The sequence below is a fragment of the Thunnus albacares genome, chromosome 24 (genome assembly GCF_914725855.1).
Source record: "Thunnus albacares chromosome 24, fThuAlb1.1, whole genome shotgun sequence".
NCBI lineage: Eukaryota > Metazoa > Chordata > Actinopteri > Scombriformes > Scombridae > Thunnus > Thunnus albacares.
In genome coordinates, this window is record NC_058129.1 from 18,274,659 (window position 1) to 18,301,850 (window position 27,192).

At 40.7% G+C, this 27,192-nt stretch overlaps 1 protein-coding gene and 2 long non-coding RNA genes across 6 annotated transcripts in view; 1 reads left to right on the forward strand and 2 right to left on the reverse strand.

Annotated features, from left to right (window-relative positions):
* Window positions 1-27,192, forward strand: part of LOC122976160 (CLIP-associating protein 1-B-like) — an 80,943-nt gene that overhangs the window by 9,347 nt on the left and 44,404 nt on the right. For all 4 annotated transcript variants that reach the window (XM_044344456.1, XM_044344457.1, XM_044344459.1 and 1 more), the window contains exons 6-19: window positions 282-357; window positions 1,632-1,729; window positions 2,505-2,575; window positions 15,428-15,568; window positions 17,627-17,703; window positions 17,871-17,963; window positions 18,056-18,201; window positions 18,337-18,472; window positions 18,859-18,929; window positions 19,606-19,665; window positions 21,346-21,423; window positions 21,651-21,818; window positions 23,381-23,427; window positions 23,540-23,737. In XM_044344456.1, coding sequence (XP_044200391.1) covers window positions 282-357; window positions 1,632-1,729; window positions 2,505-2,575; window positions 15,428-15,568; window positions 17,627-17,703; window positions 17,871-17,963; window positions 18,056-18,201; window positions 18,337-18,472; window positions 18,859-18,929; window positions 19,606-19,665; window positions 21,346-21,423; window positions 21,651-21,818; window positions 23,381-23,427; window positions 23,540-23,737 — 1,460 coding nt within the window. The remainder of the gene's footprint in view (window positions 1-281; window positions 358-1,631; window positions 1,730-2,504; window positions 2,576-15,427; window positions 15,569-17,626; window positions 17,704-17,870; window positions 17,964-18,055; window positions 18,202-18,336; window positions 18,473-18,858; window positions 18,930-19,605; window positions 19,666-21,345; window positions 21,424-21,650; window positions 21,819-23,380; window positions 23,428-23,539; window positions 23,738-27,192) is intronic.
* Window positions 20,258-21,670, reverse strand: LOC122976166. The gene is made up of 2 exons (XR_006400845.1): window positions 21,581-21,670; window positions 20,258-21,459 (listed from the first exon to the last, which is right to left on the reverse strand). It is a non-coding gene; the product is annotated as an uncharacterized LOC122976166 (long non-coding RNA).
* On the reverse strand, window positions 21,941-23,584 carry LOC122976165. The gene is made up of 2 exons (XR_006400844.1): window positions 23,496-23,584; window positions 21,941-22,527 (listed from the first exon to the last, which is right to left on the reverse strand). It is a non-coding gene; the product is annotated as an uncharacterized LOC122976165 (long non-coding RNA).

Consider the following 27,192-nt stretch of genomic DNA (forward strand, 5'->3'; position numbering starts at 1 on the left):
GCTGTAGATATGAGGGGTAAATGGGAATATACTGAAAATATAACACAAGTTTGTACAGAAATCAGGTTTAGGACAAGTAAATGTGGTTATAATGATTATTTTCATTGTAAGGATTCATTGTTTCGTTTATAAAATATCAGAAAATAATAAAAAATGCCCTTTAAAATATTACATAATGCAATTTTACATCCTTAAATTATTGTTTAGTACAAAAAAAAAAGCATCAAATCTTCACATTTGAACGTCGTGTCATGTTGGAATCGTCATCTTGTGTTTTTCAGGTTTGGATCTCAGAGTCTGACGCTCAGTAAAATTGTCCCTCACATCTGTAACCTGCTCGGAGATCCAACGAGTCAGGTACGACCCGCTGCCTCCCACCTGCACACAAACACCCGAAGCTTCAATCAGTGTAGAAAATACAGAAACAGTCGTTCTGTCCTTTAATGAAGCATCAGGCCCCCACTTGATTGGAAGTTGTCACCTCTCCTACCAGTAAGAACGAACCAAAATCACATCCAGTTTAATTTAAACTGAGAAAGCAAAGAATTTCACACTGAGAGTAGACTACATGGACACCTGAGCATTGCAGCAGTATGTAGGAAAACCATGAGACTTGATGTGTTATTTTAACAGCTTCTACTTAGTTCTAGTTCATCCCGAAGGTGTTGGATGGGGTTGAGGTCGAGTTTGTCCAAAACAAACTGGGAAAAATATTTCTTTATGAAGCTGCTTTTGTCCGCGGAGAGAGATTGTGATGTTGAAACAGGAAAAGGCACAAACACAAAGTGTTGACACAAAGTTAGAAATACACTATTGTCTAAAATACCATTGTGTGTCGTAGCATTAAGATTTCCCCTCATTGGAACCACGAGGCCTAGTTCAAACCAAGAAAAACAGACTCTGGAGGGTCCACATACTTTTGGCCATATAGTGCTTATTATTGGTCTTGGGCTGCCATCTGCTGGTGAAATTACAGCACTGCAGCTCAGCAGGACTGATCAGACCACTAACCAAGATCTCTGTGTTTTTCTAAATCTTCCTTTTACACTCAAACCTTCATCGTGCATGTTGATATATTTTGGTAGAGCAAACATTCAGCTGTTGTCGGACCATATTAGCCTTTGCAGCGATCAAACCTGTGACCCTGCAGCCCACCGGACCCCTCGTCTCCCAGCTGTGCCCTGCCTCTGAGTTTGTTGTCCCCTGATAGGCTGCAGAGAGGTCTATCATCACCGGAATCATTACTTCCTCCTGAGGACAGGAAGCCGTGCCCATGAACTTCCCTTCCTGAAACCAAACATGCTCGCACATGCTCACTCAGGCACTTGTCTGCTAGCGCGTTACGAACCATCACCAGCTTTAAAGCTCATATTCTCTGCTCAAAACAATTACAAAATGTTTCTTATTAGCAGAAAGTAGAGACCAGGAGGTAATTCTCCAGTGTCACAAGTGAGCTTCCTCCCAAATTAATAAGTAAAAACAATAAAAAAAACCACAATATGTTAAATTAAAAATACAAATGAAATAAAACTGGAAAATAGCAGGCACATAAAATGAATGCTGCACAGTACCTGTATGTTAATATAACTGATAAATATATATTATATTTTCTTTCTTTTGTGGACTCGCAGGTGCGTGACGGCGCCATGAACTGCCTCGTAGAGATCTACCGCCATGTTGGAGAGCGAGTGAGAATGGACCTCGGGAAGAAGGGCCTGCCTCAGTCACGGTGCGTTCAAACACACTCTGTCATCCGTTGTAGGGGAATAACTGTTTTATTAAGTGCAGGGTGTCATTTTTTGATTAATCATCCAAAGTGACATTGACCAGAAATCCAGAGATTCAGTTTATAATGATACAAAACAAAGAAAAACAGCAAATTTCCATATTTGAGAAGCTGGAACCAGAAAATGTATAATATTTCTTGCTTTATAAATGACTTAAATTACTAATTGATATCAAAATTGTCAGCTGAGTAATCATCTAATGGTGCTGTGCTGAATGTCGTCACATCAGGAGACGACTCAAAGTTGTTTTCAGCCTTTGTGTCTGAACAAAAACATTGTTTTATATTTTGTTTAGCTCATAAACTATCACACTGAAGTAGGTATTTTAACATCACCACCATTTTAATTTCAAACTTACATATTATTCTTTTTTAACAACATAATTAAAGTAGAAACACTCCTCAAAACGATGCCAAAGTCAACAAATGTCACCTGTAGCTGGTGCTTACGTAGACATTGTGATTATTAGTGTTTGGCCTCACAGTCGGCCATTTCCTGTGTATTTTTGGATGCAGACGCTCTGGATGATAAGATGTTACTTTGGCCTATTTATCTGCTCTCTGGAGAGTCTGAAATGAGCCAGTTTTGTGTTTTTTTAATTTTTTTTATTTCAGAGGATCGGCTGCAGGCCCGAAGGCAGCAGAGCTTTTTCTTTCTCACCGTCACAACATCAGCTAGTGCTAATTCTCTTCTTCCTCTCCTCTTTTTTTTTTCCAGGTTAAACGTCATCTTCAGTAAATTTGACGAAGTTCAAAGGTCGGGGAACATGGTCCTGTCACCTGTGTCAGGTAAGACCACCTCTACCTGTTTTAAGCCCATAAAGGTTCTGATAGACGGTTTGTTTGGACTGTATTGTTCTCATGGCAGCATTGTGTCTGTTTTTGTATAGTTTTGTATAGTTCGTTGTTGATAATAGCCTGCAGACACCAACATGTGACTGCCAACACCCTTCCAAACTGCATACACGTGTGTTTTTTTCCTGTAAACCTACTAGACTTCACTGTAAACCAAACATAAAAGTAGGATTATGTAAATTAATCGTCCTGTCCAGCTTCTGCTCCACTAATCTCTTTGTCTTTCTGAACAAATAAAACATGTTCCTGGAGTTTATTTTCCATATTTAGAAGTTAATTTGATGGTTTCTGTCCCCATAGTATTCATAAATACTAATCTCTGCTGTCTACAAACTTCTACAAGTCCTGCTGTTATTACTAACTTGTCTGAACTGACCACAGACGCTCGACTGGCTGATGGTCTGTGGGCTTATAGGATTTTTAGTTCCTACTTCTGGAGCAAAAACTTGAAGTTCTGGTTTCACTGAAGCTTTCTACAGGAACAGAAAACAAGTCATTTGATTTATGTAGCTTGTTAATTGCTAAATAATCGTTAATTTATTGTTATTTCAGTTGGTCCCGGGGTTCAAGATAAAGGCTGTACACCTAAATATCAAAGAATGTGAGGCATAGCAATGTGGCACAGTGAGCCTGTTTCAGCTGGGAAGCCCTTCTCTTGGTTTCCACAGGTCTCAGTGGGGTGTGTTCGCTTGTCTTTCAGTCACAGTGCAACCTGAACCTGTTTCTTTGTGCTCTGGGAGGCGAGTAGCTTTCAGCTCTTCACTGCAGGAAAAGTGACCCCGCAGAATCGGGACAGTAAAGCTGCTTCACTCTCAGTAATTTCAGTGTTTACATCAGTTTCTATTGGATGCTATCCTGCAGATATTGACAGTGTGGGAGGTTAGTTGTAGTAGACTGTGCACAAAGTGAATTAGTTTTTCTGTGTGATTCAGCTCTGAAACCTGGGCTACGTGACGTCTGACTGGTCTTTTAGTATTTTGAACTTATTGTCTGCCAGGCTGAAGCTGACAGGTCTTCATCACTGTGATCACAAGGCTCAGCTTTCATCTTTCAGGGCCCCCCAGCTTAAAAAAAAACAAAAACAAGACCACCTTTCTCTGGGGAAACAGCCTGAGTTTGTCCCTGAAGGAAGCTTAACCAGGCCTCCCCTGCAGTATCAGAAACATCTTGTTGTTTTTATAAAATAAAAGAGTTGCACTGTCACAAATCCTGCATGTCCTGTAGCTTCAGCTCTTACATTAATATTAGCTTAGCAGCAGACTTCATGACAGCTCTGATAGTGCAGTAAATGAGTGCTTGCAAGTCATGTGACCTGATTGTCGATGGGGATTGGGCGAGATGTGTCATCTAAGAAAGATGATTAACAACATTTTCCACAGTGTGTTTATCACTCAGCCTTTAAAAAAGAAAGACAAAGAAAAAGTTCAGTTGTGACTTGAAAGAGAATGTGAATGTCTGTGAATGTCACCTGAGCGGATGAGTGGGAAGCGTCACATTGACCTGGAAAACAGGGGAAAATGAGATGGAACAATTGATAGAAACGGACCAGAACGAGCTGATAATCATTCAGAAGAGAGCATGAGAAACTGAAACCTGACACACTGAGATACAGAGAGAGAATGAGGAGCTGAGATATGAAAAGAAAGGAAGGAAGAGACTAAAAAAGACTAAAAGGAGAGAGATGTAACTGATGAAAAACAGGAAAAAAAAAAAAAACAGACTTGAAGCTCTTAACTTCAGCAGCCCTGGGCTCTTATTTTGGAGGAGTGGTGTCAGCTGTCGTCCCTACAGTCACAAGACCAGGTTGGAGGGGAAAGGGAGGAGGCAGGGCGGCAGTGCATCAGCTGTGTCTGTGTCAGGACGGCACTGTTTCTCCTCTGCAGGAAAAAGGTATCGTCTCCCAAAGTCAAGCTGCAGGTAAATTTCTCACAAGACTTTTAAATAATCTGCGATCTGCAAGGTTCATGGAGAATATTTAGCCGTTTGTTTTGTGTTATTGGTGCAAGAGCTGGTTGTTACCTGCGTCTGTCAGGATCTGTGTGCTCATATAAGCCTTGATAATTGCACTCTGATCATAATTGGGAACTGAATGCCACAAGTAACTGAAGCTCAGTGATGCGAGTAATCCTGCTGTTCAGCTCTGCTCTCGCCTGTAGCCTCGACGTGCACGATTACCGCTGAAGTGATAAGCCCAATTATTTAGGTAGGAAATTGTTGTTGTAATTCGAGGAACAAAGTTTGAGGAATGCTACGTTGTCAACGTGCCGGCTGGTATTCTTTATTGTTTACTGTCATGATAGATGATAGAATGTGCAGCTTTACTTTGTTTATAGTCACATCAGTTTCATAAAGACAGATTACAGATTAAGCCAGGTTTACTTCAGTAAATTATCATGAAACTTGCTCTGACAGACTATCCTGGTCCTGGTCCAGGTTGTTTTCAGACAGGTTCCTCAATAGCCTCAGTGTTAGTTAAAGGGAAACGGCAACCAAACATGCTGTTAGCTGCAGTTCAGGGCAGCTGATTCATCTGCTATTATTATTTTGATGAATCAGTTATTCATTTAGTTTGTGAAATGTTGGTTCAGTTTGCTTGTTTTGTCTTGACTCTGAATCCAAAACCTTCAGATATTCAATTTACTGTCATATACGACTAAAAAAACTGCAGAAAGTCACATTTGAGAAGCTGAAACCATAAAATGTTGACCAGTTTTGTTTGGAAAAATGACTGAAACGATTAATCATTTATCAGAATAGTTACTGATTATTTTTCTGTTGATCAACAAATTGATTAATCATTGCAACTCGACTGCAGTGACTTAAAACGTAGAGCTCAGACAGTTGTCAGTTGTAAATATCTGCCTCCAGTGAACTAGAGAGAGTTTGGCCTGTTTGAGCGCTTTGATTGAATCAGAATTAAATTATAGGTTTTAATCATGGCTGCAGTCTTCCAGTGAAAGCTGCATTTTCACCATGCAAATGAAATTACTTATTTAAAACTGTTTAATGGTTTAATATCATGTTAAATCTAATACATCTGGTTAATTGAGTTACAGAAGTTAAAAGGAAAATCCACAAGAAGGTGACAACACAAGACACTTAGCAGCTTTATTTCTGAGCTTTTAGCTGCATCTTGACAGTCTTTATCTGTGAGTGTATTAGATGGTTCAGTTGTCATCATGTGACCTACAGTAAGTGTGTAACCTGGAGGCAGAAGGGTAGAGATCAAAGCTCTAGAAAAGACAAGTAAGTCAAACTCCTCTTCACAACCTCCAGAATGAACTTTGACCCTCACATTTGCTTTTATTTTATGAATATATCATATCTTGTCAGTGATCTTAGATGAATGCAGCTCTCTGGGTTTTGATAAACAGTGACCTGGCTGTGTGACGCACTCGGCCTCAGGAGGTCCTGCAGGGAGGTGCTGAGAGACGAGGGCAGGTACTCGCTGCCAGCAGGACTTAGGTTGCACAGTGGGAAACATCCTGAATAATGAACGCTGTGCAGAGACAGAAAGAGACGACATGATGCAGCAGAGAGATACACAGAGTAGAAAGACCGTCTAAAGAGCATTAATGAGAGGCTACAAAGCACTGAAGTAAAACTGAAATACTCCTGCACAACGTCTCTCTTGCTGCTGGTTAATTCATAACATTTTTGACAATGATCTGAACTGAATGAACATCATTATATATATATATATGCTGACGATCAGATACTGTATATTTGTGATAAAGATATAAACCTAATGAAGGTATGTGAGTGTGTGGGAGTTTTCTAGCCTCTAAAGCACCTGTCAGTCATTGAAGTGTGCAAAGATATAGTTTGTTCAGGCGCTTTAGCATCAATCTATTATGTTTGGTCTATGAAACGTTGGAAAATGGCGAAACTTAACATACTTTAATTGCAAACCTGCATGTTGATGGTTTCGCTTTTCGTGGTAGCAAATGTTTCGAGGCCCAGTGTGTGACCCGCCACAACTGATCCACAATGACAAAGATAAACAAAAAGACGCCCCACTAAACAACAGGAAAACCCCTCTCCACAGAAACTGGAGGATACCAAACAGGAAAACGTTTCCTCCCAACAGGAACTCGTCTAGAAGACCCTCTTCAAATGTGCTTTCAATGGAAGTGATGGAGGACAAAATCCACAGTGTGTCCACACAGTCATTTAAAAGTTGATGTGAAGCTTATATTCAGCTTCAGCAGTCTGAGTTAGTCATATCAAGTGGATATCTGACACATTTACAGTCTTTTTAGCATCAAATTCCCTCTTTGTGTTTCCCTGTTGAGCTACAGGTGGAAGTATAGTAACAAAAAGAGGAACTTTGGCACTTAAAGGACTGTAACATTGAAAGATATCTACTTGATTTGACTCATTTGGATGCTGAAGCTTCATATTAGCTTCAGATAAACTTTTAAATACATTTTTGTACATTTTGTCCTCCATGGCCTCCATTGTAAGGTCATTATGAAGGGATCTTCTAATGGTCAGTATGAACAGGAGGAATGATTACAGCAAGAAAAACATGTTTCGCTGTTGTTCCAAGACGACTTAAGAGAATCTGTGACAAACGTCTTGCTGTGAAACTTTATTTGTACTTTCAATTGTCACCCATCTAGATATATAAATATCTTGGAAGTCTTGAGCTTGTGAGGATCAGGTGATAGTTTATAGGCGTCTTTTTGTCCAGCTACTGGAAGAAATTCCAGTTTAGAGCTGCTATATGAAGATTAATCAATTAGCAGCAGTTATCTTGATAATCGATTAATTGTTTCAAGTAAAAATGTCAAACATCCTCTCGTTCCAGCTTCTCAAATGAGAATTTGCTGCTTTTCTTGGTCTTACATTACAGAAAATGGGATATTTTCGGATTACAGAAGAAATCAGATCAAACAGATAAATCTGTAAAGAAAATAAATGTTCATTGTATCCTGAGCCAACTATCTGTACTCTTTGTTGCTTTTTCTTAACACATCATCCATCTGTAACTCCAGACTCTCACTTGCGCAACATACATAGATGTTAATCTGGTGAGAAAGTTGTGAAAGATGCCTGATGATTTTGTGGGAACATCCCTCCCACTGTTGTTCCAGCTGGTTGTGATATACAGCAGACCGGCAGGGGTGTTTCCCACCTCATTCATTCATTCATTCAGCAATGAAAAGGCTGAAAATCACCTCATTTCCACAGGTTGTCGTTTACATTTGAGCTAGGGCAGCGTGATTATTAGTGGTGATTATTAATCTGTATGTTTAGGGTGGCAGAAAGTGAGTAAAATATGTGTTTAATCCCTGTGAGTAGGAAATGAGTATAAACCACATGTTGAATGATAGTAAACAAGAGCTGCAGGTAAAGTCTATAGAAACTCATTTACCTGCTGTGAGTCCGTGGTGGGAATCTGAGCGGCTCTCCCACGCCTCCCAGTTTCTTCCCGGATCAGTGATGCAACACTGTGCTGCTAAACGCCTCACCTCTCCCCCCGGTCATTTTGTGAATTTGCATTGGGGAGATCAGCTGTCACACTCCATCAGGCTCCGAGCTCCCAAAGACTTTGAGACCCTGCCAGGTGGAAAACTTGTGACTTGGCATCCAGAGGAAGTGCACAATTAGTCAGTTATTTTGTTAGAATTTGCAGGAAAAGTCTTTTAAAAAAAAAGCACTGAATTCAGTTCCCTAAAAGAAAGGCGATAGAAGGTTTAAAAAGTCTTATATTTAATTTACAAAGCTCTTGAATATCGTCTCGTTCCTGCTGTAGACACATCTATAAACTAAAGCTGCAACGATTAATTGATTAATTATTAGATTAGTTGATATTAATTCTCTGGTTCCTGCTTCTCAAATGTGAATATTTTCTGGTGTCTTTAGTCCTTTATCACAGTAAATGAATATCTTTGGTTGGTGGACAAAAGAAGACGTTTTCTAGCCTAGCTAGCTTATAGCTTTACTTTCTCTTTCAGTAATCTGCAGTAAATATACTTTGTCCCAGAAACTCTTCATCTTGAAAAAAATATCTTGATGACTGTGGACCCGGGGCTTTATATGTGCTGCCAGTTTGTATCCAGCTCTGCATGTCCTGTTTTCTCCTCATGGATACAATCATCAGATCAAATCATTGTAGCTTTTATGTCTGACATTCAGCATGAACGTCCAGTCGGCTGGGAACTAGTGACCTTTTTTCTCATGAAAGGTTAAAAGCAGTGACTCTGTCTGTTCAGAGCTGCTGTATCTGCTTCTGCTGGACATGAAGGTACATTTAAAAATCAAACGTAGCCGACTGACTGTCTCTTCTACAATGAATGTAACACTTGCAGGAAGCTCATACGCAACAAATATTGATGACAATAAATATTTTTCTTATTTTTGCCTCGTTCCAGACCTCTGAATGGCTACCCAGAGTACTTGGGTCTGTGGATCGGTCCACCATTTGTCTAGACTGAAATATACATAACTATTCAGTGGATTGGCACAAAATTTTGTGCAGATATTCTTGGTTCACAGATGATGAATCCCACTGACTTTGGTGATGTTCTGAGTTTTCTTCGAGCGCCACCAGGAGGTTGATTTTTTTAGTTTTGAATGACATATTTTGACAGCTGTCGGAGGGATTGTCATGAAATTTGGTGCAAACATTTATTGTCCCCAGAGGATTAATTATAATAAGTTAGAGCCATCATCAGGTCAGTTGGTTGGTCATGTTACCATTTGGCTAGCACAGCCATAAACTCTTTTATCAAAGAATTGAACAACTTAGTGGCATGAAGAGTAGCAGGAGATGGACCCAAACGCAGGACGCAGCAGATACTAAAGTATAACTCTCTAATCTAGATAAATGCAGGAAGAGCAAAGACTGAACTGAAAACAGGACTTAAAACAAACTGGACCAATGAGGGAATGGGGAGCAGGTGACTTAACAGAACAGGAAAGGAGCTGATTGGCTGTGGGGGGGGGGGGCATTTGGAGAAGATCAGGGCTAACGAGGCTGTGAAGGCAGTTGTGGAGGGAAAAAGCAGCACAGGAACACAAGAGGAAAAACACAGTAAACAAAACAAAGGGAGCTCTGATTCCTCACTGCACATGCTTACATAAACAAGAGTAATCTCATATACACAAAAGCATTTTCTTATGTACAGCTGAAAGTAGCCGGAATAAACTCATAATTCCTGAGTAAACACATAAGTAAACACATACTCCCATTAACACACTGGCTAGAAAGGCAAAACAGTCTCTTAGTGGTGACTTGAAGCCTGATTGTCTGCACAGGACTGATGTTTCTGAACCAGGAGTCTCTTAAACTCAGAGAGACAGATGGAGAGATGGGACAGGAAGTACAGGTGAAGGGATTAAGGTGATTACAGAGAAGTCTGAGGGCATCTGGTGGACTGGTGGAGAATGGCAGGTGCAGAGCGGTGAGCAGGTAGGCCGGTAGTGAGCGTGGCTGTAGAGGAGTCTTGGCAGGCAGGCAGATGACTGGCAGGAACACGAGGAAGAGTTGTGGAGCACGGAGAGACGCACGGTTACAACAGCAATTATAGTTGAAGAGTAAAAACACGCTGGAAAGTTGGCCTGAGCTTCCTACTACCACTATGAATGATGGAACGATGTGGAGGAGGGAGTAGTCACGCCCACAGAAACACAAGAACACACAAAGAGAGACAGACAGGGAGTAACTAACAGACACAATTAAAGCTGTTTTATCATTATATTCGTATTAAAGGGAGGGTGGTGACAGATGGGGAAGATCTGACTGATCAGAGGATCTGAGGATGAACTCAGGAGGTCAGAGATGAAGGCTGGTGCTATAGGACATGGCTGTCTCTATAAAAGATAAAAACCTCCGTCTCAGTCTTGTTTTGGTACGTAGGATACATCAGAGAAAATCTTAATATTCATATTTTCGTCCTGCTGTGATAAAAACACTCACACAGACAGACTGGGGCTGCATAAAGAGCCAGTATACGATTAATAAGCAGTTGTTAACTGTAAATCATGCAAATATATTCAAGTAGAGCCCCAGAATTTAAATATAGAGCTGGACCTGTCCCCTTTAACGCTGATGGAGGACCAGCTTCCTCTGGAGAGGTGTCTCTCCGTCCCCCCCACCCCCCCCCCCTCCTGAGTCATGATGACACTGTAGCTGTCCCTCATCTCTGACTCCACCTCCAGACTGGGGTTTGTCCCCTGATCGACCCCTCCCTTCTCCTCCCATTGGTCCACTCCTCCTCCTCCTCTCCTTCATCACTTCTCTCCATCCTGGTCCTGGGAGTGTGCGCGTGTTTGCCGAAGCGAACCAGAGAGGACAGCGTGCATGCGTGCGTGTGTGTGTGGACGAAGATAGAGAGGAAGATTATATCGAAGCACATGCTCCCTGACAGGGGAGGGGGGAGGCTAGCCTTCAACTCCCCTCCTTCCTCCCCTCTTTTCCCTCCTCAGCTGGGGGAAAAAGATGTGAGGAGCACAGAGGACCGGAGGACCACCTGACCGTCTGTCTGCCGGCATGCTGAGGAAACTGGTCTGCAGGCGGATCTGCTCCTGTAAGCTGCTGCTGCTGCTGCTGATTGAACGCAGCTTCTAGAAGAGAGAAATAGTGGAGGTTGTAATCAGTGATGAATGCAGGCGACAGGAGATGAATGGCAGGAGAGGAGGAGGAGGAGGAGGAGGGAGGAGGAGGTAGTGGGGAGTGCCTGGTGTGACGACGGCTGTAAATCCAGCTGAAATGTGTCTGCGGTGTCTTGAATGCACTGTAAACACAGCAGGATGATATCCTGGCCTGCTCGCAGCTGATTTGTTGCGTGCACAATGGACAGGACGTGATGCAGCCTTGTTGTCTGTCTCTGAGCAAAGTTAAGGTCAGGAAGCAGGAGAAACAGGACCGAGTCTGTCCGCCGTGGAATCTGGGAGAAATCCAGATTTAATCTGATGTTATGTCGTCCTTTTGTGTTTTGTTTTCGTGACAAAAAAAAAAAGCACCGTAGAATGAACTTTTCCTGCTGATTTTGTTTTTGGATGTGAGAGGAAAGACGAGATGACACGCTGGTGTGTGAAAAGCAGGGCTATCAAGGTTAAATTTATCCTGGAAAGCTTCCTTTTGTAGCCTGTTCTGGCTCAGTTGATTAGTTTTTGACACTGTTATGTCGTTATTATATTAAAGTTTGTCTTGTAGATTATGTTTCTGATGCATTTTGAATTGTGTTTTTCATGCTGAAGGGCATATATGTACAGCTACATGTGTACTTGTACTGCAGTCTGGTTCAAAGCCATTCAATATTCTGTTATAATTAAAATAATATGCAGGTATTTTTTATTTTGCTGAATGCTCTAAAAAGTGCTTGTTCACTAGCTTGTTGAGCTTAATGTGTGAACTCTGAACAGTAGTCAAAGGTTTGTTCACATGGAGAGGAGGCGTCTTCATTCTGCTACATGTCAAGATTTAAAGCTTTGCTCAAACTGTAAAACACTTTTTGAGATTTTATTTACTCCAGTATGGAGCTGCAACGATTAGTCAATTAACAGATTAGTTGCCAACTATTTGATTAATCATTTGGGGTCATTCTTTAAGGAAAAAAAGTCCAAACTCTCTGTTTTAAGCTTCTTAAATGTGAACATTTTCTGGTTTCTTTAGTCCTGTATGACAGTCAACTGAAGATCTTTGGGTTGTGGACTGTTGATCAGGAGAAAAATAGACATTTGAGGTTGAATTTCTGGGCTTTGGGTAACAGTGATCGTCATTTTTGCACCATTTTCTAACATTTTTTGGACCAAACAACTAATTGATTTATGGAGAAGATAATTGTTAGCTGCAGCTCTACTCCAGTGAGAAAATTCACTGTTGTCAGTCTTTTTTTTCCAGTTATGATTCAGTTATGTTATAGGGACTAATTTCAAGTCGTCATTATGTCACAAAATGTTGATCAATGCTGTAATACTTTGACATTTTTGGAAATACACTTCATGAGAAGATTAATACCTCTCTCATGTGTGTACAGTACGATAAATATGAAGCTACAGCCAGCAGTCGGTTAGCTTAGCTTAGCACAAACACTGGAAATGGAGGGAAACAGCTAGCCTGGCTCTGTCCTAAGGTGACAACAATCTACCTACCAGCATCTCTAAAGCTCACAAACTAATGTGACGGGCCGTCTTACTCTGCCTGCTTGTTTGTTTTACTCTACTCCCTTTTTGCAGATACTGGGAGTCAGCTAGCAGGTGGAGCTGGGAGGTACCTGCCCCTCTGGGAGTCTGGCTCTCTCTCAGCCTTCTTCTTTTGTTTGGTTTGTTGCACCGTCCATGTTGTCTAATCTGTACAAGACAGAAAGTGTAAAAACAACATGTTGTGGTCGTACCAGCAGTTATGTGCTGGGTTATTTCTTTCTGGGGTCACTGGAGACTCTTAAGTTAATGTGTATTTCCAAAAATGTCAGAACTGTTCTTGCAGATAAACGTTACAGTGAGAAGTCAAACATCCATTTGCTAACCTCACTAGCATTATCAACATTTCTTATGGTTGTAAAGTCAGCATTAAATTCTATTTATTACTGAAACACACAAAGCAAGTGTTGTGTTAGTAGGAACAGTAGCTTGATCAATCAATGTGCTGGTAAATAATAATAAACAAGGCAATATTATTATGGTGATGCTGGCTAAAATCATATCATCCACAACTAGTGGACTACTGCTCACAGCGCCAGCTAGTGGTTTTAGTCAACTGCTCGATAACGTGGACACACATCAGATCAATAAATAGCAGAGAGATGCTGAGACGCCACTTTAACACTGCTGCTACTGAGCAGCGGGTTCAGCTAATGATCATTTAATTTTGACTAAATAAATAATAATAATAATAATAATAATTTTAGTTCAGTCTAAGTTTGACTTGACTTTTATTTCCTTGTATAACGTGAAGCTTTTATATTGATTTTAGCGTCACAGTAATGATCTGATAGTGATAGCGCTCTCAGCTAACCTGTGAAGATAAAGTCCATTGATCCTAAAAGAGATATTGGGTCAGTGAAACACAGCAGGATCCATTTCAACTCTGCAAATATAAATCTGATTCATTTCTATTATCAATAGATTCAAATATTTTTGAACAACAGCAGCAGAGATTTTCTTCTCTCGAGCTAACATGCTCTCCACCACCCTGCTTCTCTCCTCCTGTCACGTTGTGTTGCTGTTAACATGTTAAACTTTAGGTGACAGGGGTTTACACACACACACACACACACACACACACACACACACACACACACACAGTGACCTTGTGTTGATATTGAGAGGTGTTGCACCGCGCTTTGTTCCTGCATGAAGGAAAAACTGCAACCATGACTGATGTGTTGGCTTTGTGCCCTGCTGCTATGTTTGTGTGTGTGTGTGTCTGTGTGTGTGTATGTGTGTGTGTGTGCACGTGTGTGTGTGTGTGTGTGTGTGTGCACGTGTGTGTGTGTGTGTGTGTGTGTGTGTAAACTTTGAATAATGAAAGAGGATTGATTGCTAGCGGGGCAGATTTCTGTGCTGAGGGGGAGTCACGTGGCGTTTGGGCGTCCACCGCAGGGCTGCACCTCTACCAGCTGTTGACAGGAAAGAAAACCTCTTGATGACCTTATTTACCTCTTTTTGTTGTTGTTGTTGTTATTGTTTATTTACGGAGCACTTCTGTTGCAGCATCACACCTGCAACTGCACTAAAACCTTAAAAAAAAGATAATGTTACAGTACAGCATGTCTGATAGTTGTCTTTTATGACAACATTGTTATTATATAATATATATATATAAAATATATATTGTTGAATCAGACGTCATTCTTCTGGTATTTATGTTGAAGGAATTTGTTTTAGTGCAACATGAAGAAATAAGATACCAATAAAAAACAAAAATAAGATATGAGAGCTGAAGAAGAAGAAGAGTGTAATAAAACAATTATAAATACTTATAAATGTTATATAATAACATACAAATACACAAAAACAATATATACAGCTCATTTAACTGAGGAAGACTGTATCACAGTGTGACTCTTCAACTTAAATCTAAGGCTGCAACTAACAACTGTTGTCATTATTATTTACTATAATGATGATGTTTTTGATTAATTTTATTCCTTAGTCTCTAAAATATCAATACAATTTCTCCATATTTGTTATTTTTGTTTATTTTTGTCAAATCTTCACATTTAAGAAGCTGCAAACAGACAGTCTTTGGTGTTTTTTGCTTGATAAATGGTTTCAATTAATCAATAATCAGAATTGTTGCTGAGTTATTTACAGTTATATCTTGTTAGAATCCTTATTTAGCTCGATATAAGCAGTGGAAGATGCATAAAATCATCAGTGAGACTTTATGAAGAAGCAACACTAAGCACAGGCTTTAAAATTAGATTTTATGAGGTTGTTTATCCCTTTTTTTTTGTGTGTGTGTTGATCAGGACAAACTGCAGCCACAGTCTGTCTTCGTTATTGCACACTGTGTCCTTAAAATGTGTATTTTCTCCTCCTGCAGCGGCTCTGGGCTCCTCAGTGGGGACACTGGACTAATTGTTAGCTTGTTATGTTGGTGATGTAGGAATGTGAGTTATGTCCTCTGGGTCGGTGTCAGCTGAACGTCAGCTAAAAGTTAAAATGCAGAAATGTCAAGAGTCCGCCCGCCTGCCCGCTCGCTGCCTGCTGCCACATTGCTGGGATGCTCGGCGGTGGCGTTTCTCTTTGTCCTGCTGGTTTTGAATTTACTGAAGACTCTGTTGTTTAGTCACGTGACCAGAGCCCTCCTCTCTGCTCTTCCTCCTCCAGATAAAAACTTTGAGGACGATGACTCGGTGGACGGCGGCCGCTCCTCGTCCTCGTCCAAAGGAGCCTCGCAGTCCGGGAGGAAGGCGGTGAGCATGGGATCATTCCGACGTCCGGCCTCCGCCTCCAGCACCAAGTCTGCAGGTCAGAGACGACGTCCGCTAACTGACAAATGTCAAGACCAGATTGTCACATACAGTCTGCACAGTCTGACTTTCCTCCCACTGTTGTTGTGCAAAGTTTGATCTTCATCAGGCACAAACATTTCCGCAAGCAGCACATTATATGAATCAGAACAAGACAGATTTAAAAGCTGCTGACTGCAACACAAATACACACAAATAAATACAATGAGAATGAATAAATCAATCCTTCTCCACCAAATATAATGCAGTAAAATAATAAATAATAATAATAATAAAAGATAAAAGAAAGACAAAGGAAAATTTAGTTTAATTTATTTTTTTACCTTAAAATAATTAAAATGATTACTTTTTTGTTTTTTGTTTATTTTATTTTGAATATAATTTTCCTTCCTTATTCTTTATAACTATTATAAATTTTTATTATATTTTTCATTTTTCCTTCCTTCTTTCTTATCATTTTCTTTACTTTTTTGTTATTATTCTTTTCATTTCATCGTTTATTTTCATTATGTTGCGTTTAACTTAATTATCCAATGATTACAGTTGACTCAGGTTGTAGCTTAATGGTTTTTACACTTGTTGCTTATTGTTATTGTTTTGAGATATTCATATATAGTGATTATTATGCTGGTGAAAATGTAAAAAAAACATTTAAATTCTTGCAACATATAATGATAAAATGATCCATCAGCTCAGTTTGATTAAAAGACTTTATGAAGATCATCAAGTCATTCTTTCTGATTCGAACCAATGGCAGCTGATTTTCTATCCAACGCTCATTGAAGGCGGTTCAGGTCACATGATACCATCATCATCATCATCATCATCAGCGTTACCAGTTCAAAGCAACATGTTGAGATTCTTCACATAGTTGACATACAGAAGTTTGAAGTCTTTAATCATAAATCATAAATGAAACAAGGGAACTATTTCAGTCGACTCTGCTGCTTCCTTATCGGCGTTTTTCACACTTAACACGCACGTGCTCCGTGAACGATACGGAAACGCCGGGATGCAAAAAAACTCCAGGAGGACGTTCACGAAATGAAGAAAATATCTTGTGTTTTGAATGCAAATCAGAGTTTCCTTTACATCATATATTGATTTTCTACTTTCACACAAACACATGACAAGAAGAAGAAGAGGAGGAGAAGTGTATATATATATATATATATCTATATATATATATATATATATGTGCTTTTCATTAAGCTGACGTGGCTCCTCACTTCCCTCATGTCTGCTCCTCCCAGCGAGGATACGAGAGAGAGAGATGTGAGGATGGAGGAGTTTAATTAATCAAACAGGACGACAACTACTCATGATGCACAGCACCTCAACTGTCAAATATGTAGAAATCAGCTCTCAGTATATTATGTAGAAATTATTAAGTGACAGTTTAAAGTCTAAACTTAAAATTCATGTACAATGAATTAACACTTTAAACTTGTTACTTAATAATTTCTACATATTGACAGCTGGAAGGAAAACAGCTGATAACATTTTATCCAGTGTTTGATTATTTGATTATAGATCTACAGCAGCGTCTGGCTTAAACAAAACACAAATAGACGATTTAAACCTGTTAATTACTGAAAGAACAGAACCGACGTTAACGAGCAATAAAAACAGCTGCAGAATAGATTGTAGGAAACGCTGCAAATGTTTACTTTGATTCAAAAACACAAAGAATTTGCTTTGCTTTCTCAGACTAAACACATTTTTATTAAATCTGAGTTTTATTTTTTGCACAAATTCTACCAATAACATAAAATGAATCTGCAGAAAAAATGCTCATAAATGACTTCTACCTAATAAATATTTCTGGTTTTCTGAGTTTCTCAGATATTACTTTGGGTATTTTGTGAGTTTTGGACTGTTGGTCGGGGGAAAAGAAGCAGTTTTTCACATTCACATCATACAGAGACATTATAAAGACCATTTTATGACATTTAACAGACAAGCAATTGATGGAATAACTGAGGAAACAACAGGTGTGGATGTCATGCATTCTTAAGAGGTTTTGAAACGTATTTGGTCCTGCTGTTGTCTGCAGGGAGGGATGGGTCCAGTGCTGGAGCTGTGGATGAGGAAGACTTCATCCAAGCCTTTGAGGATGTTCCTACTGTGCAGGTATGAAGTCCTGTTAAATCCTGTTTTACACATATAATCTGTCATTTGTAAGAGTCTGTGTACAACATTAAACCTACTTAAACCTGTTTCTTGAAGATATTATGCTTGTCACAATGTGTTTGGTGTGAGAACAGTTTAATCCTTCATTCCTGTCTTCGCTGTGACAGATCTACTCTAACAGGGAGGTGGAGGAGGCCATGACCAAGATACGAGACGTGCTGTCAGACGACAAGCGGGACTGGGAGCTCAGAGTGGCAGCTGTAAGACATCCCGACCTCTCCGTCACCGTCGTCTCTGTTAGCCTCGTTAGCTTTTAGTTAGCGACGTGTCATCTCTTGTTTCGTTCTTCCAGCTGAAGAAGGTGCGTTCGCTGCTCCTCGCCGGCGCGGCGGAGTTTGACGGGTTTCCGCAGCAGCTGCGGCTCATGGAGGCGTCGTTCAAACTGTCGGCCAAGGACCTTCGCTCCCAGGTGGTGAGAGAGGCCTGCATCACTCTGGGGTGAGACGCTCGACGCTCAGCTCGCTGCCACATATTGATTGATTGATATCAGTTGTATTTGTGCGTCCAGTTCATAGTTTTTTTTATTGCTGGTGTAGTTAAACAGACCCGTCTGCTCTTCTCTCCCGTCTCCAGCCACCTGTCGTCGCTGCTCGGCAGTCGCTTCGACCACGCGGCAGAGGCCACCATGCCCATCCTCCTCAACCTGGTCCCCAACAGTGCCAAAGTCATGGCCACGTCCGGCGTGGCCGCCATCCGCCTCATCCTCAGAGTACGTGGCAGGTTTTCCTGAGATGACGCTGCGAGTCAGACGCTGTCATTCATTCATGGTCCAGGTTTAAATTCTGGCAGCCATGTGGCCTCTTAAGAGAAACACAAGCAGCTTTCTGTCCTGATTTAACCGCAGGATAACGTCATTAGCTCGACGTTAGAACAGGAAGCTCCCACAAATCACATCTCATGTCAAAAAGAAACTCACTTGTTGTCAGACTGAAGGAAAATTATTGATTTATTTTGAACAGAGAGACAGTAAAAGGCTTCATGCTGCACACTGTGGACTGTTCTGACTGTTATTTGAGGCTTGTTGGGACAGACTGACCTTCAATCTCTGATAAACACTCAGATCTGAATGAGCCGTTTGTTTTCTGTGTTTTGCAGCACACACATTACCCGCGTCTCATCCCCATCATCACCAGCAACTGTACCTCCAAATCTGTGGCCGTCAGAAGGTGAGAAATACATTTTATTTATGCTTATTTAATGTATTAATTGTCATGTGAATCAGATTAATAGCTCAAGTAGAATTTACTGCATACCTTACACTATAAATAAGCTCCAACCTCTGAAGGTCCCTCCTATTTTTGTCAACTAAGAACAATAAAAAAGCTTCTGGCTGCATTACATCGTCACTCCACACATGAACACACACACTGGTGCTGGAGTTACAGCTACAGATATTCAACTATTCAATGTTTTCAATTTGTTGACTAATCTGCCGCTTATGTGGAATAATCAATTAATGGTTTTGTCTATAAAATGTCAGAAAATAGTGAAAAATGTCCGACATCTTCAAATTTATCTGATCAACAGTCCAAAATCTGAAGATATTCAGTTTATTATCATGTATCACACAGAAAAAGCTTCAAATTCTCACATTTTAGAAGCTGCAACAACTGAATATTAGTTTTTTTTGCTTAAAAAAATCACTATTTTTGCAAAATAGTTGCTAATTAATTTGTGTTGGTCAACTAATCATTTCTTTTGTGTTGCTTTTCTACCTTTATTACCCTTCTTTCATTGCATCTACGTGTGTTTGGAAAGTTTTGACATTGTGTTAAACGTAGAGCAGCCTGGACATCCTGTGTGATCAGATCACACGTTCACAGTTTTTCCTCGTCGTTGCAGACGCTGTTTTGAGTTCTTGGACCTGCAGCTGACGGAGTGGCAGACGAGCTCCCTGGAGAGGTGAGGAAACATCACACCGGAGCCAATAACCAATATTTCCAGATTTTCATGCTTTTCATAAAACAAAAATCATGATAAATGCAGTTTCTGGAGCATTTTTAACCAGAAAAGAGAGAAGTAAGGATTATATCTATGGTGCCAGATGACCTGAAGCTTTGAGACGTTTCTATGTTCAGTATTAATATTCTAAACTGTGGAATAAGCAGATATTCTGACAATAAGTCTAAAATAAAAGCGGTGACAGCAGCTAGTAAAAGGCCTAAAGTACTACACGCCACCTTGTCAGGAAATGTGACACCGGCCGGGGTCAAGGTCTATCTCAGCAGTTTCCATGGCGATGCCAGGGAGATCTCTTGTCTGCCTCCAAAAGGCTCATTGTGTTTCCGCCTGGCTGCTTCCTGCCTGCCGCCGCCGCCCGCCCGCCAGGGAGAAACCCGAGCTGACCCCCCGATACCAGGGGAGCTCTCTGGTTCTCATCGATCAGTCAGTCAGTCAGAGAGTCTGATACTCAGTTTTACAAAAAGCAGCTTTTAAAAGACAAAGTGCATCATCAGCAAATGAGAAATCACAAAGGAAGAACGAAGAAATTGAATCATTGTTACAAAAATACAAGTTTATAGAAATTATTGCTGGATATCAAACCTCAGTGTTTCTGTAATTATGGAAAGATTTGTTTGTTTTTTATCAATTCCTCATTTAACTCAACATTTCAGTCAGTTTTTAATGTACAAAAACATGTTTACATTTCTCAAAGTAGTATTAAAAAGCTGGGTTTTGTATCAAATGCACCAAATGTCAAAAACTTTCAAATGATTCAGTCCTGACTGCAGCGTTAAAAACAATCTTAGAGCAAATGTGCTTTATCTACAATAATCAGCTCATCAGGTTCCTCAAACTGCTGCTGCTCGTCCAGCAGAAGCAGAGCGACATCCCTCCTCCAAAAATATTGATTTAATGGAGCTTTAAACTCCCAGAGTGTCAGATCACCTAATGGGGTCTAGACTGCAGAGCAGATGGGAGGTTTCTGAGTCCACTGAGACGGATGGTAGACGCGTCTACGAGTTGTGAACGTTCACACCATTGAGCAGCTGAATGATTACAGGTCGTCTGAATGGGTTTAATTAACTTTAACGACAAACTTTTACTTAAATGAAGCATCCATGTTTTGTCTTTGTCTTTACAGATGTTCACATGAATGTGTCATGAGATCCAAACCAGGTTTAAGCACATGGCTCTTGTCTCTTCCTTCAAATATAAAACCCAGGATTTAGTCTGAATTCACACATTATCAGCAGAGTGAGAACAATAGAAAACCTCCAATTCATCTGATATAAGTTTAAATTAACTTGTTTTATTGTGTTACATGTGTGCAGCAGTTTAACAAAGTGAAACTACGTACAACAAAATAGTGTAAAGCTCCTTTTTAACCAGCTGGATTAATTGTTTTAGTGTTAATATTTGGTTTTATTTACATGTGTCAGTGTTTTCCAGCGTCTGGTTGAAAGAGGAAGAGTTCCCCATAAAGGATCAATAAAGTGTCTCATTATATTTGGTTTTTAATAAATCACTGACCTTGATTGGAATATAAAACATCAATATTTTGTTTTATTTTTTCATACATATTACCATTAAATCAACATTTGTCCTCTCCCCCCCCCCCCCCCCCCCCCTCTCTGGTAGACATGGAACCGTTTTAATGGAGACAATAAAGAAAGGGATCCATGATGCAGACGCCGAGGCTCGCTCTGTGGCCAGAAAGTAAGTCTCACCCCTCCGTTGTACCGCCAGCGTGTCCTATAGTCCCGGACAATAAACCACATGAACCAAATTAACATTATAAATATTTATTGAAGCTTCAGCTTGAAAGAAACTTTGAAGAGATAAAAGAAAGTGTCCTTGTGAACCAACCACTAACCAAGCTAGTAAGAGAGTAAACAATGTGACATCCTGATGGTTATTTTGGCCCCTCTGGCTTGCCGTTGCAGGTGTTACTGGAGCTTCCACGGTCACTTCAGCCGGGAGGCGGAGCATCTGTTCCAGAGCCTGGAGTCGTCCTATCAGAAAGCTCTGCAGGCTCACCTGAGGAGCGGAGACAGTCTGATGTCGCTGCCCGCCTCCGACCGCTCATCCTCCTCCTCTCAGGAGAGCCTCAAGTGAGACGCTGCCTCCTCCTCCTCCTCCTCCTCTCTGATCGATCGAGTTATTGATTAAGTGGGGAACATTAGAAGCAGCTCTCCAGCACATGCAGTATCAGATCAATCAGTAATGAAACCAGATTAAAGCTCAGACTGTCAGAGTGTGGTGAGAGAAGCTTTTAATCTGTAGACATAACCACCTGATGCATATTGATTATTATAGCTGCAGCGATTAGTCGATTAACTGATCGATTAAATCATTGTTTTAGTCATTCTTTAAGTGCAAATACCAAAAAATTAGCTGTTTGCAGCGTCTAAAATCAAAGCGTTTCTCTTTCTTTACTTAGATTTTGGACAATAGAAAATTATAAAAGACATTTTTCTCTATTTTCTGTCATTTTATAGACCAAACATAATCATTAGCTGCAGCTCTATTGACTATAGATTGATTGCTGGTGTCATGAACTGTGATTGAACACCAATAGTAAATAAAAGCTTGTTACTGAGAGACCAGAGCAGCCATGAAACGGCAATAAAACAGCCATAAATATTGTAAATGAATTCTATAATTGGATTGTGAAAGGCTGAAGAGGCAGCTGACTAATCACTTAACTGATTCCACATAAGACGCACCTGCGTCTCTTCAGCTCCTCTGGAAACCTCCGAGACACGTTTAAAGGATTGGAACATCCTCTGATGGCAGACTCGGATCAATTTGTGGGTCACGCTGGAAGAGGATGGAGGAGAGAGAGGAAGAATAATTAGCTAAAAGGAAAACCAGCTGCAGGCCTGCGTCCCGGACTAAGACCTCTTATGTCAGTGTGGTCTGTCAATTCCACAATTTTCCCTAATTTAACTCACATATAGCCGCAAATATGTCTAGAGAGATATATCATCTCATTCATTTCTGTCAGTCTACCATGTTAATATATTCTCTGTCTGTCTGAGGGCAGCAGCGGTGGTTGTGATCTATTGATCTGTGTGCCATTTACGTGACACTAAAAAGCTCTGTATTGATATTTTCGAGTCACATTATTCTGCATCAGTGTGGGGGAGGCGAGCTAACGGATCTTATTCTGTCACACATCTTTACAAAGACGGTTATTAATGCTGATTTTAAATCCATCAGGACCTTGTTCTCCTCTGATTATCACCCGACGGTGACACAGATGTAAAGCTGCATAGATACGTCGATCGACAGAAAATTAATTGGCAACTATTTTGAGTAATTCATTAAGAATTAAAGCCTAAATGTGAATATTTTTCTGGTTTCTATCTTCTTTGTATGATAGTAAACTGAAGATCTTTTGGTTTTAGGACGTCACCTTGATCTTTGGGAAGCAGTGACGGATGTTTCTCACCGTTATCTGACATTTTATAGATTAAGTGACTCATCGATTAATTGAGAAAAAGATCATCAGCTTAATCAATAATGAAAAATGCACAGAGGATAAATCAGTGTTTGCAGGATTGTAATACAAAATGTTCCTCAATGTACATTTTCTTGATTATTTGTTTGTTTCTTCTTTGTTTCATCTTGTTTACGTGTATTTTTTCTCTTTCACTTTGCGTCTCCACAGTCGACCTTTGTCTGTAAAAAGCACCGTTGGAAGCAGCACGGCCAGATGTAAGGACACATCCTTCGCTCTCATGTGTATAAATATTCTCAGAGAGACGTGTTGTCTTTGGATTTACGTGTCTCTCCGTCATTAACCTCCCTGTCGACTTTCCTCCTCCAGCCAAAGCTGCCCACTCCACCAGGACGCCCGCCGCCGCCGCCGCCTCCTCTCCGGGCTCCCTCCAGCGTTCTCGCAGCGACGTGGACGTCAACGCCGCGGCCACCGCCACCGCCCGCACCCGGATGCCTGCCGTGCCGTCGTCCGCTTCACCCTTCAGCTCGGCCTCCGCTCTTCCCCCCGGATCCTACGCTTCACTGGGTACAAAACCACGCCGCATATCAACGGCTGCATGTGCATCCAGCGTTTTAAACACAACTGCAGCGTTTCTGTAAACACACACAGAGATGCTGTTGTCTTAAAAATCTTGCAGGGTGATGTCGGTATTTCACAAAAGATTCACAAAAGCAGCAACAACTTAAACAGAACTCTTTATGTGAAGTGTTAGGAGGTGAAATTAGCTTGATATGTTGACTAAAGCATGGATGGAAATGAAACATGCCACAGAATACTTACTATATATAACAAACTAATGGACAACAAAGCTCATAGAGCTGCAATGATTAGCCAGTTAATGACTATTAAATTAAATCGCCAACTATTTTGATAATCGATTTATCGCTTTGAGTCATTTTTTAAAGAAATAAATGTCCAAATTCTCTGATTCCAGCTTCTCAAATGTGAATATTTTCTGGTTTCTTTTGTCCTTTATGACAGTAAACTGAATATTTTTGTGTTGTGGACAAAACAAGTTGTTTGAGGACGTCATCTTGCACTTTGGGAAACATTTTATAGACCAAACAAGTAATCAAATAATCAAGAAAATAATCAATCATTAATGAAGTTGCAGCTCTAAAAGCTCATGTTGAGAAATTTGGTTTATGCAGAAAATTAAACAAGACTAAATATTTGACACATTTTTTGTCCCGACGTTAACATTGTTCAATATTATAACAGTTGTGTGCATGTTATAATAGATAACAGGCCGTTTCTACGGAAACTAAATGCAATATTCTCATTTTTCTGAGAGAACAGCATGTTTTATGCTACAAAGCTGCTCATCAGATCCAACTAACGTCCCAAATTATTTTATTTATTCATGTAAAACACTTCAAAAAGTTCCCAAAACTCCAGATGCACAGTACCTGAGTTTCTTGAAATAACTGTGCAGAGCAGGCAGCAGGTCTTATGACCGCGTTCACATATTCTGAGAAATGTTGATCTAATCAGGTGACACACTCACACAGTCTAAATCAGATTTGCTGTATCTGAACATGTTCCTCCGCTCACTCACCTTCTTCGTCATAACCTCTTGTTGTGTCTCTCCTGGCCTCCCCCCCCCCCACCTGTCAGACGGCTCGTGGTCTGTTAATGCAGACGGTAAGCTGTGTGTGTGTATATGGACAGGGAGGGCAATGATGCTCCTCCATGCCTCCTCAGTGTGTGTGTTGTTTTTTTTTTACCCCCATCAGTACTGTAACGGTGCTCATCTGTGATGGAACTGTCAGTGCATGGACTGTCTAAGCATGGTGTACTGTAACTTCTCTCCTTCACTTTGGGGAAAAAAAAAAACTATCAATCTTTTGTAATCACGGTGGTTAAAATAACAAGAATGCAGGTGAGTGAAAGGTTCATCCTGACAAGTGCATTGTAAGTTTTTATTTTAATGATCTCTAAATATTCCTCAGCATAGAAACGCAAGAGCGTTCTGGATAAATACTGACATTACTAGGGCTGTAGTCAACCAAAGGAAATCATGGTCGACTGAAATCGTACATAATCTTCAACTAATCGATTAGTCGCGGGGAGGTTGGATGTAACGGGACAGAGTGAACTCAGCAGCCACACATTTCTCTGTTTAGCGTCTTCCGGTTATGCTAACCCGTTATTGCTAACTTTGGAGCTAACCCCCTTCACGTCTCCAGCACTTGGAGAAACAACAGACTTTTTAGCATTTATTAACTGACAAACTGGAGTCTGTGCTGTACATTTACTGTCAGACTGACAACTTACTGCTAACCTTTTCCTCTGCTCCGCTCGCATCCACCGTCACTTTCCTGCCGCTCACTCTTTCCCGCTCGCTACGTAAACACACTACGCAATGACGTATTTCTAACGGAGTCACGCTACCAATAGTTTCCCAGGCAACGACGCAGAGGTTGACTGACGTACCGGAGCAGCGCTGCACAGAGACTCCCAAACGCTATTGATTTCCGAATGAATGGATATTTGACGTTATTTTTCCGCATTAAAAATATTTTTTTAGGTCTGGCGGGGGTTGTTATACTTATAGGAGAAACACTTATTCAGTAAACGCTCAGTAAACGTTGAGTACAGTTGGGTTTAGCGGTGTAGATTGGGCGAGTTCAAAGTTTTGAAAACAACGGGGGTGTTTTGAATACACCCCCGTTGTTTTCACAGGTAATTTGTTAGTCTGTCCCTCCCGCCGCAGGAAATAATGGATTAATCCTGGAAGGCCGTTGATGCAGCACTTTTCTCCTCATGAAAGTAACACGGAGATTATCCGACCAATGAGAATTTTCGACCAACTAATCGACCAGTCGACTGGGAGACTACAGCCCTAGACATTACAAGTTTGTTACAGGATATTTGAAAGCGTGGCCGACCTCATGTGTTTGCAGCCTTGGGGGTTCCTGGCCCCTTCATTTTGCAAATTAAACACAATGATGTTTCTGTTTTTCCCATCATGAATGCATTCTGGCCCTGAGGGGGAGAGCAGCTTTGACTTTGACAGGACGGGTTTACAGTTGCACGCTTTCAAGTCTATTTTCTTCCATTTTTTTCCACGCATAACTACAGTGATTGTGTCTTTGGCTTTGAGTGCTGTCAAAACATAAATGACCTCCACGCAGCACACTGATGGATGATTGAAGCTGCTTTAGCTGCTCCTCTGTCTGTATTAAAGGCACAAATATGCCCCCTAAATGTTGATGCATCAGTCGAGAAGCCCCCTGAGTCAACTCAATGACATGCAGAGTAAAAGGCAGAGTAAATGCAGGGTGACAGCATTCTTGTCCCTGACTTAAACACATACTGTAACTGTGATGGAGACGGAGGACAGCGTGATGCAGGGCGCTGCTCCGACTCTGACGCTCTCTGCTCTGGTGTTGAATGTTAGCGAAGTCGGCTAAACTAGTCAGGGTCAGCCCTAAAAATGCCCCCAAAAATACTAATTAGATTGAAAGGAAATTTAGCAAATGTAAAATGCTTTATCATTCAGTATCGCAGTAGCTGAATTCATCTGTAGCTGATTCTTTAGCTTCAACCTGCAATTAAAGAACTACTCAGCACAATTTAAGGGTCTGTGACTGTGTGTTTGTGCTGAAATGCACCATGGGAGTCACAGTTGACATCTCTCCTTCAGTTTTTATCAATAAGAGCCAGCGTGGTTGCTTTATATTGTTATTGTTCGATAGTACACTCACACACTGACATAAAAGGATTCAACTTGTATCAGTGAATCTAGTGTTTGCTGTACCGTTGGACACTGGTGCATGCGGTCGACCTGACATCTCCTCCCTGAGTCTGTATGTGTCGTATGGCGTCTTTGTTCAAAGTACGACTGCACGTCATGTATCCATCTAGTGTGTCTTGTCTACACGTTTGTTTATTGAACTATTAATCCTGCAGCTATAGAGATATAAGTTGTGTCACATCTGGAAATAAATGTCAACGCACGATTTGTTTTCAGTGAC